The sequence below is a fragment of the Pseudomyrmex gracilis genome, unplaced genomic scaffold (assembly GCF_002006095.1).
Source record: "Pseudomyrmex gracilis isolate BER0280 unplaced genomic scaffold, ASM200609v1 scaffold_1363, whole genome shotgun sequence".
NCBI classification, from domain to species: Eukaryota; Metazoa; Arthropoda; class Insecta; order Hymenoptera; family Formicidae; genus Pseudomyrmex; species Pseudomyrmex gracilis.
The window spans coordinates 13,534-24,475 of record NW_018021947.1 but is presented as its reverse complement, the minus strand read 5'-3'; the positions used below and the strand labels follow the sequence as shown (position 1 = coordinate 24,475).

The window sequence follows — 10,942 nt, the reverse complement described above, 5'->3', positions numbered from 1 at the left end:
TCTACAAAGAATATTAACGATTATATACATGAACAATTACATTATATATTATATTATTATATTAAATTATATATATAAATCACAAAATCTCTTCTTTTCGAGGCACGTATCTAAAACGAATAAACTCAGCAACAAAAATAATTAGTAATATCATTATAATTAATTATTATAATTAAAATTATCCTACGCTCTTTAACCTTCTCAGTCTCTACCTACTGCGAGATCCCGCCAAAACTGTACATGTTGGTGCCCCTCATTTACGTGCATATATATGTACATTACTGCATTCTTCTAGCAGCACAGTGCGCATGCGCGAAAACGCGACTTCGCAGCAACACTGCGTACATAAGAAGCTAGCGGTCTAGTATACTATAGAAGTCTGTGGTCGAAACAAGTCGAAATGATCCGAAGTGCTTGTGCTCCTTTTTTGTGCTGTAATCTGCAGTGGCTACGTCAATTCAGTGAACTCAAAAGTTTATAGTGGTAGAAAAAATAAATTAGTGAGCGTATGATGATAAATAATCTTATAGTCTGAATTTTTTGACATATAAGTTTTGATAGTGTAATATTTGCATGATATATACTAATATATGTGTAACTTACAAATAAAACTGTAGCTGCGTTCCGTTTCACGCATATGCGCGTATTTATCTATACTATACGTAACGTGTATTATAGATACATGCGCGCATATGCGTGAAACGGAACGCAGCCTGTGAACAAAATTTAAAACTCGTGAATAATAAATAATCTAACCTGAATGCAAGCTTGCCTTCTTGACAAGCAATAAAAAAGAAAAAGTGTAATATATTGTGATTGTATATTATTTTCCTTAAAGGTTTTCGAATATAATAAACATTAAATAGTATATTGTACTGGGAACTGAAAGCCAATTTTATAACGATGGCTGCAACAAGGGAAAGGCGTGTAAATGCTGGCAATAAAATGGCAAGATTGTTAAATGAAGAGGAAGAAGATGATTTTTATAAAACTACATATGGTGGTTTTGATGAAGTAGAACAGGACCACGATTACATGTTTGTAATTGCTCTTATATAAAGTCTTATATAAAATACATTTTATGAAAAGAAATATAAAGCAATTTTTACGATGATCAATCAGATAATAACTTTAATTTTAGGGAGGAAGATGAAGGAGAAGATGAAGTAGATTCAGATTTTAGCATTGATGAGAATGATGAACCAGTTTCTGATACTGAACAAGAAGGGCCAAAGAAGAAACGTAGATTAATAACAAAAGCTTATAAAGAGCCTAAATCTGTCACATCCCATGCTCAACCAACACTTAAAGAAAAAAAGATCAAGCAATCAAAACAAGATAAAACTTTTCTAGATTGTATAGGTAATAATGTAATAATTATTTTTACAGAAGTGTAATTTTCCAGAATATTATACTTTGATGGTTTTATACATATAAATATTATTGTGTATACAGAAAGAAAATCAATACGTCGATCTACAGCTGCAAAATCAGCTGCTACACAAAAACGCCTGCGTGAAAGAACTGAAGACCAAAGAAGAAAGATTAAAGTTGTAAAGCACACTGTATGGAAACCAACACAGGAAGAGCTATTGGAAGAAGCCTTACAAACAGAAGAAATTAATATGAAATCATTGGGTATGAAAAAAAAATATATATGTATATATATCAAATTTGTATACAATTTTGTTTAATATCTTTTTAATTATTAAATGTCTGGATTAAGAATTAAATGAAATAGTTTTTAAATAGAGTACTCTCTAAAACAGTTTTTTAAAAAAACCATGTGAGTAAGAAAAACAATATGTAGAGAAGTATAAGAAATACATAGAAAAATATGAAGAATATTTTTAAAAGAATATTAAAGAAGGCATTTTTAAGAATATTTTATATTTATATTTGTAACATTTAAACATATTGTAGAAAAGTATCAGAAACTAGAAAGTGAAAAAAAGACTACGAGAACTGTGCGAAAAACACATGTTGGGCCAATGATTAGATATCAGTCATTGTCTATGCCAATTATGATATTGTCTGAAACATATGTAGAAAAGAAAAGTGAAACAATTAATGTTGAATGTGATGAGAACAAAATAGATAAAGCCTCTAATAATACAAGTTCTGACATTTCTTTAAAGGAAAAAAGGTATATTTTTTTGTGTTACAAAATATAAATGTGTGTGGACATACATAGTATACATGTATAGTATATAAAAAAAAGTTTTTTGAACACAAGACCTTGAATTTGAACAGTTAATAACATTTATGTCATTTATTTACTAGTGGAATAGAATTAAAAGTGGATGAAAAAAATAAGAAGGAATCTGCGGAGTCGAATTTATCTGCCTCTGGTAAGACAGATGTTCGTGCCGAAGAAACTGGGACTTTTTATGAACGCACATTTATTACTTTTGAAAATGAACATTCATTCCTTGATGTATTTAAGAAATCCACACAACAAAGGCCTCCATTAAAACCTTTATGCGCAATTACACGGTAAAAACCACCTTTTTTTTATACAAATAAGAAATAATATTACAATTTTGAACATGTGTGTAAAATATATATATATATAGATTTAAGACGTATATATGTATCTTAAAAAAGTAAAAAAAAGTGTAATTTATTTGAATAGGTTGCCCGCTAAATATTTGGATCCCATGACACAATTGCCATACAAAAATGTGCAGACATTTCGACTTCTTCGAGAAGCGTATTATCAACAGATAGAAGCTCGAAGTGATATTAATGATACCTCTCAAAGTCCAGAATTATTGCGATGGCTTGAATGGCGACAAAAAAGTCACGGAAATTCTCAGAGAAATACTATTCGTCTCGAACCAGGAGCTTTACCTGCACCTCCATAGCCTTTCTTAATTTTAGGTAGCAGTGTGAAAAAATAAAAATAAATTTATTGTTTATTATTCTTATTTACTCTTGACCTGCTAAAAGGTAAAAACATTTACTCTCTATGTGTACATATATTTATATATCAAAGTCTACTCATGTTAATAAGTGATGTTTTGCTGTACATTTTCTTTAAATAAGATAATGATTATTAAACACTGTTTTGTATAAGGTAGTCTCTTTTTGCAGTGTGACATTTGTATAATTTCATTATTTTCTATTTTACGTTTTGTCAAGGAGGCGATTAGTTTTGTCACATTTATTACAGCAGAAAAATGTGTGAAAATTACATTTTGTAAGCATTTAAAAATTATAAACATTGGTCTTTTAAAAGCAAAGTTGATATTTTATTAATAAAACAACGAAATACACAAGGCAGTAATAATATGATAATAATAATCTATATGTTTATATATAGATATATTATACCCTTTTTATATATATACTCAAATCTCAACTGAAGATGAAAAATAATTATATATTTTATATTTATATTATTTTTTAACAGTATAAATATATTTTACTACTGTAAACAAAATTGAAATTTGTTTTCCCTAAGTGAATTGTATAGCCTACGGATACAGAATATAAGTCAAAGATATATGTAGAAAACTATGGTCACTTTAAATATTGCTTATACACAGTACTGAGTTTTGTCTTTCATAAAGTAATATAATCTTGCTATATATCAAATAGTATAATTACACTTGATTATCTCATCAGGTTTTATAAGATTGTTTCGAGAAATAACGCGTTATTTCTCATTTTAATTACAACTTAAGGATATATTCGCATTAATAAAAATTATATGTACTATGTAAATCAGGTTGAACGTTCATACTATTATCTTTTATTTAATTTCATGTTTTTTTTTCAAATAATCTTTCTAAAGATTTATATAAGTGATGAAGCGATTTAAAACTTACTGATCTTCAACATAAAAGAGAAGTAAATACGAGAAGTAAATACTTAAACATTTTATATTCATTTTCTATATTTTGTTTAGGATACAATAAAAGCTAGTAAGACGCAATAACTAATAATATAGCCACAGAGAAAGCAATTAATCATAGTTTTAGATTTTGAAAAATGTTTATACAACTTTCCTTATATAGCTTTTTTTATACCGGATACAGCCAATAGAAAAATTTAGTTCCACGGTAAAAGGTAATCTCGAGAGAGAAAGAGAAGCAGGTAGTGCCCAAGCTTATACATTCTAGTACCATCACTTACGAAGAGAGCCAAGAGTGAGCAATGAGAAATGATCATCTCAATTTCGCCGTTTTTATCTTTTTATTATCCGCTGTGTAAGCCCAGTATCTATATCATATTTGTTTTCTATGCAGTGCATAATAGTACTTATTTCACGATACTTCATTGCATATATGACTATAAATTTCACATACTCATAGTCACGTTACGCATTAAGAAGAATCGTTAATATGTATATATGTATTACAAAGAAGCAGTAATACAACATTTATTTATTATAATATAATTTATATTGTGACAAATAGAGAGACAGACAGAGAGTAAAGATGATCTTTTTCGCGGACAGAATAGTGTATGTAAGTATTTGCGTTCACTGCATCAATATAATTTCTCGACGCTCGTCCTTACTTGATTAATTCCAAGAGCATGTAATGCGTTACACATATGTGTATTAATCGATGTTTTGCCACTGATGGAGATAAAATCCTCCTCTAGTATACGAGATTACATGCTTGCGCATATAGTCTTGACTCTCGTTCTGTTATGCACCTGTTGTATCTACCATCAGCTAGTATTTCCGCTTTTTTCTTCTCCGTATGACTGCTTCTGTAAAATAAAAAATTAAATAATTCTTTCTCAAGACTCTCTTAAATTTTATGTAAAACGATAAGTAATAACAACTAACATTACTAACATAGTTATTTATTTTTATTGTATACAAATAGCAACAAAATTACAAGATGAATATAAATAATGAAAAATACGTACATACGTACGTATGTATTTTAATATATATAGTACACACACATACACAATTGTATTATTTTGGCTACATCATAGACTTTTTCACTTTCTATGTAATTTTCTTAGACCATTTCTAATGATGATGATGATGATGATGATGATGATGATGATGATGATGATGATGATATGTGTGTGTGCGCGAAAAGGTGTAATGTGTACTCTTTATTCAAATATGAACGTAAACAAGTAAGTTAAGATTCTTTTTTGAGATTTGAAAAACAAACTTATTTTGCAATTTTTACTCGTTTTGAAGCTTGTCAAATAATGTTTCAATGTTTGTTATACAAGTAATTGACAACATATTGTCGCAAGCAAATAATAATGCATATGTGTTACAAGGAGTACAGAAATCCAGTCGAAAGATTTAGTTAAAGTTATTTGTTTAATAAGGAAGAAAAATGAAGTCCATATGTATGCATATCTCATATATACATGATAGAAACATCAGACTTCAATTTCTGAGAAAATGTTAAGTAAACAAATTCATATGGATCAATGATTTTGGACACGACCTTGTATGATGTTTAAATTGTTCACTCAAAAAAAACCAAAAATAAGAAGAAAAAATTAAGTTAAAAAGAATACAAAGATATATGAATATAACTACGAATATTGTGGTACTATTTGTGTGATGCCTGTTGTTTAGAAAACCTACATTACATAACTATAATGATTCAGAATCACACTCACATTTACGTTAGCTTTCTTCACAATGGCATAAAAAAACATCTACACTTTGCAAAATATTTTGTAATATATTCCTTTTTTATAATCAATATTTATTACTAATTATTAATAAATTTTCCTTTACATATACACATACTGTATAATGTTGCAAATTAAAATTGATAAGAGGAAAACTATATAAAATTATCTATATATATATTTTGAAATATTTAATAATATATAAGCAAATTATATTTCTCTTTATTAGAATAATTTTTAATATGTATTCAGTAACATGTGTGTGTGTCTCATTACAACATAACATTTAAAAAATTTAACTATAAGAATCAAAAATTACTACAACAATAACACAATAATTCTGATTATTTTTTCAATCTTCTCATTACAAGATTAAATATGTGAGTATTAATAATTATGGTAGAAATAAGATTGAGTGTGTCTCGAGATTATTATCAATATGAAAGTAACAGCATTTAGAACACTGTTGGAAGAAAAAACATGCTGGAAACATCTTTAGTAATTTTTAATCTTGATATATGATAAAATTAACTTAATTTACAATATCAAGTTAACATTTGTATAATAAACTAACCACGATTTCCTTAGTTTATAAGTCTATATATTCTATTATACAAATAATCATTATCCCTTAGAAACTTTACTGCATCGTAAACAAAATGTTTTTTTTTTTTTTTTTCATAAGAAATTAGATATTATCCAACTGTATTTCCATAGTAATTATACTATAATTGCGTGTACACACATTTTAAGCAACAAGATGAGTCACTGGCAGCACTGCTTACGCATTCCCTCAGCATTCATTGTTGGTTTGACTTCAATTTGTTCTACATTCTGTGGCCGGATTGTATCACCTTCAGGTGGGTCTCGTATCTGTTTTTGCGATACGATTCTGTATATTTCTATAAAAACAAATCTTATGTTAGATAAAATATCACTATTAACGTGATAAACATTTTAAAATTTTTTATAATAAACAATATATATTTATAACAATATAAATTTAAAACACTATTATTGCACAATAATATTTTTATATGATAAATAAAATATAAAAAAAATCAAACGTATAAATTATTTCGAATATAATATTGCAATCTGCACTATTAAGATAAATAAACTTATATAAAAATAGATATTATTAAATGATATCTATATTAAGAAATAAAATTTATAAATATAATTTATTCATGAAAATCTAAACATCTAAAGAATAAATAATATATATAAAATACTGTATTAATTTTGTAAACATATGTACTTTAGTTTTATAAAAACAGATACTAAAATGTTAGCCGGATTACATGGTTTATACTGCCCAACAATTCAATCAATTCTTATTGATTTACGGACACACTCACGCACGCACGCACGCACGCACGCACGCACGTACACACACATGTGTGTGATGTCACGATCAAGATTTGTATTACCTGTTAATATGTTTTGAAATGCTGTTTCAACGTTAGTAGAATCTAGAGCAGATGTTTCAATAAAAGACAAGCCATTCCTTTCGGCAAATGCCTTAGCCTCATCAGTTGGAACAGCACGCAGATGCCTTAAATCTGATTTATTTCCCACTAACATGATCACAATATTCTGATCAGCATGGTCCCGTAATTCTCGTAACCATCTTTCTACATTCTCATATGTCAAATGTTTTGCGATATCGTACACAAGCAGTGCACCAACCGCTCCACGGTAATATCTAATAATTGAAAAGTTTATTAGTATTATATTATAAATCTCTCAAATATATATATAAAAATATCAGGTCAATCTTATAATAAAATAAGTTTCTTCTTTTTTTTCTTTCTAGTTCCTGTTTTTATTAGCAATATCATAAAAACTTAGTTTAACTGATACAATAATATCGACTCATGTGTGTCAAAATATGATATTAATCTATATTATATACAATATGTTATATTTTATATAGTATTTATTAAATATGTGAAATAAGATAAAAAGTCAAACTTACGCAGATGTAATCGCACGGTAGCGCTCTTGTCCAGCTGTATCCCAAATTTGGGCTTTAATGGTTTTACCATCTACTTGTATACTGCGTGTTGCAAATTCAACTCCAATAGTAGACTTTGATTCCAAGTTAAATTCATTTCTGGTAAATCGAGATAAAAGATTACTTTTGCCTACTCCGGAATCTCCAATGAGAACAACTGGAAAGACAAAAAGAATTGATTAGAGAAATGTTAATCAACGATTAAACTTTGATATTGATTTGCCATTTAATAAGAGAAATAGACTAATTAAGTTGTATATTGTTTTCTTTATATTGAATCACAATATCAAACTATTTCATTATTATTATTGTTGTAATATATTAAGCAGCGTTGCCATAATAATTATAATAATTATCTAAAGATAATAAGCAAAGTTTAGTTATCCATTATTTTGAAACATATATTTATATATAGATTTTAAATGTAAACGTTTATGTCATAAATTACAAAATAGTTTTATATATTTTTTAAATACTTCACAATCTTTAAAAATATAGTAAATATTTAAAATGAATTATTTATCTATACAGAAAACTTTTCATAAAATTGTAGTAGACTATTGCTAGTAAATCATTGTCATATCTTAGTTATACATGTACTATTATTTTTCCTACAAATTATTATTTAGAAAACAAAATATGATAAACAAGGTATATTATTTATTTCATTTGATATTCTGGTAAAATTTTTAAGAAATCTCTTTTGTGTTTTATATAAGTTGAAATGTACATGTAATATACACAGACACACACAGAATTTTTAATAGCATAATATTGTCTTCAATATCTGTTATAGATAAGTTATATAGTATCTGTTATGATAATACACAACATTATAAAAATACAAGAAAACTAAATAGCTAAACTTATCATAATATTGTGCATTCAGATTGTGATTTTGACATACTTAAATACATAACTATATGTAAAGGTTAAGATGAAGTTAATGAATTCTAAAGTAATCAAATAAGACTGAAATTATTTGTTTAAAATTATTTAAAAAGATTGGAAACTAAATACACCACAGCTGACAACCACTTATAGTAATCTTTGCTTGCTTGCTCGCTTTCTCTCTTTCTCTTTCTTTCTCTTTTCTTTTCTTTTCTTTTCTTCTCTTCTCTCCTCTCCTCTCCTCTCCTCTCCTCTCCTCTCCTCTCCTCTCCTCTCCTCTCCTCTCCTCTCCTCTCCTTTCCTCTCCTCTCCTCTNCTCTCCTCTCCTCTCCTCTTCTCTCTTCTTTTCTCCTCTCCTCTTTTTCTCTCTCTCTCTTAGGAAAGTGCAGATGATGCGGAATGACAAGGCCGAAAGAAATTTTACATATACATGCAAATGCACGCAACGCCCTTGTAGATAGACACGCACACAATCGTATAATGCGAATATTACTTGTATGTCGCGCGCTTGTATACACAAATTACACACACAATTCTACAATCACGACTCGTACTTGCGGGCGTATTCCCGAGGGACAAAAGAAGCGATCAAGCGAGTCATGCAAAGGAAGATGTCGAAATCGGTGACTGCGACAAGCCATCGTCGAGAAAGTTGCTTCGCTTACATCGCGGGGTGCGATGCCGCGGATGGACGACTCCCGGATCATCGTCTCCAATATCATCGCGCGCTTATCGCAAGCGAGATCAAGCAGCCGTTCTATATATCCGTGCGAAATGACGTTCGGTCGAGTGACGTATACGTCAGTATACGTATCAGCTGCGGCGGAAATGGGAGCGATTCTTGTAAATCGCAATACCACAGAAGAGGAAAGAAGCAAGATTGCAAGGAGGGCATCTTGCCGAATGCACATTAAATTCGAACATATATTGGGAACAATTAGAAAAATTTACCTTTAAATAAATAATCATACTCGTCGTCCCGAGTACCCATTTCGACCAGCGGCAAGCAACAAGCACCTTTCGAGCAAACAACGTCGGATGACCCTAGAATCGACTCGCACTACTGCGCGATGTGTGACTTATGTATATACAAAGAGAATGAAAAGAGACAAGCGGATCAAGAGCGACCGATCAGTTGCGTTGTTCTCGGCGTCGTCGCGACGCGCAACACCTCCGGTCGATGTCGTCGCTGTCGACACAAAATACAAAAATAATGAAACTAACAGCGCGAACGCGATCGCTACAGCAATACAATTATTTTTGTTCTTTCAATTTAACTGTACAATATGGCCACCTTTCGACGCCCCTCCAAAGCCGATAAGCTAGCCATGCATAATATGCGCATGCGCGTCATCCGCGCAAGTGACTACTTGCGCACTTCAAATCTTTTACATAAAGGCCATTCTACATAAAACGCAGATGCAGATTGCAGTGTAACCGGAGTTGCACTTAATTGCAGCTCGGCCTGTTCTTTTTACTGAGGTTTTTTATCACGGTCACCAGTCGGTTTATACCATCAGAAAGAAGCCTGAGAGCGGCCATGCCATTGTAGTTTCTTACGACGGTTTCAGCCGCTGGTTTTAACCGTATTTCCACAAAAGTGGAACTCAAAGGCCGTTCTACATCAAACGCAAGTCTCAGATCTCGTGGAATTGACCAATTGCAGAGTCAAATCAGCCAATCGACCAACGTGATTGATCGGTTCCACGAGACCTCCGACTTGAGTTTCGTGGAGAACGGCCTTTGAGTTCCACTTTTGTGGAAATACGGCTAAAACCAGCGGCTGAAACCGTCGTAAGAAACTACAATGGGTGCGTTCAGACAACTCAACGGTTGAGAGATCATCGCTTATGATAGGATTATTCTTCAAAATCTGGTGCGGTTCCAAAAGTACGATCCAATCAGAAGTGATTATCTCTCAACCGTTGTGCAACTGTTGAGTTGTCTGAACGCACCTAATGGCATGGCCGCTCTCAGGCTTCTCTCTGATACCATAGAGCTTAGGCTGAATCCTCATGCAGACACCGGCGCTTTGACATCGAGAGTTGACTGGTGAAAAGAGGATGGTGAGGGTAAATGGCAGTTCTAATTTACCCTCACCACCTGCTTTTCACCAATCAACGTTCGGTGTCAAAGCGCCGGTGTCTGCATGGGGCGTATTCCGTTTGACCACGGTACAATTGGACACAGTACGATTGCACACGTACTATTGGACACGTACGATTAGACACGGTACGATTGACCACAGTACGATTGGACACTGCAAGAATAGCACACTGTACGATTCGACACGGTACGATTGACCACGGTACGATTGACCACCGTACGATTCGACACGAAATTATTCGACACCGTACGATTCGACACAGAACAAGCACTATGCATCGTGACAATTAATAATAG

General features: G+C 31.2%; 2 protein-coding genes across 5 annotated transcripts; one reads left to right on the top strand and one right to left on the bottom strand.

Annotated features, from left to right (window-relative positions):
- The first annotated feature begins 83 nt into the window (after nt 1–83).
- On the top strand, nt 84–3,294 carry LOC109862097 (vacuolar protein sorting-associated protein 72 homolog). 4 transcript variants are annotated; one of them, XM_020442013.1, is made up of 7 exons: nt 84–560; nt 839–1,037; nt 1,142–1,362; nt 1,456–1,638; nt 1,924–2,146; nt 2,284–2,496; nt 2,636–3,294. In XM_020442013.1, exons 2-7 carry the CDS (start codon nt 904–906, stop codon nt 2,865–2,867), a joined length of 1,206 nt encoding a protein of 401 aa, XP_020297602.1. In that variant the 5' UTR covers nt 84–560; nt 839–903; the 3' UTR covers nt 2,868–3,294. The 4 variants fall into 4 exon arrangements, with proteins under 4 accessions (XP_020297602.1, XP_020297603.1, XP_020297600.1 ...); XM_020442014.1 differs by having other exon boundaries at nt 85–483; nt 2,636–3,293; XM_020442011.1 differs by having other exon boundaries at nt 85–500; nt 2,636–3,293.
- A 435-nt stretch (nt 3,295–3,729) lies between these two features.
- On the bottom strand, nt 3,730–9,856 carry LOC109862098 (ras-related protein Rab-11A). The gene is made up of 5 exons (XM_020442015.1): nt 9,491–9,856; nt 7,610–7,805; nt 7,062–7,336; nt 6,374–6,530; nt 3,730–4,725 (listed from the first exon to the last, which is right to left on the bottom strand). Exons 1-4 carry the CDS (start codon nt 9,528–9,530, stop codon nt 6,394–6,396), a joined length of 648 nt encoding a protein of 215 aa, XP_020297604.1. The 5' UTR covers nt 9,531–9,856; the 3' UTR covers nt 3,730–4,725; nt 6,374–6,393.
- Nucleotides 9,857–10,942: the final 1,086 nt, after the last annotated feature.

Bases quoted from the DNA above. Each gene is read 5' to 3' on its own strand.
- LOC109862097 (XM_020442013.1), top strand. From the start codon at position 904: ATGGCTGCAACAAGGGAAAGGCGTGTAAATGCTGGCAATAAAATGGCA. The intron at 1,639-1,923 runs GTATGAAAAAAA...AACATATTGTAG, and splicing joins AATTAATATGAAATCATTGG to AAAAGTATCAGAAACTAGAA. The intron at 2,497-2,635 runs GTAAAAACCACC...TTATTTGAATAG, and splicing joins CCTTTATGCGCAATTACACG to GTTGCCCGCTAAATATTTGG.
- LOC109862098 (XM_020442015.1), bottom strand. From the start codon at position 9,530: ATGGGTACTCGGGACGACGAGTATGATTATTTATTTAAAG. The intron at 7,806-9,490 runs GTAAATTTTTCT...TTGTCTTTCCAG, and splicing joins GTATGATTATTTATTTAAAG to TTGTTCTCATTGGAGATTCC. The intron at 7,337-7,609 runs GTAAGTTTGACT...TTCAATTATTAG, and splicing joins TACCGTGCGATTACATCTGC to ATATTACCGTGGAGCGGTTG.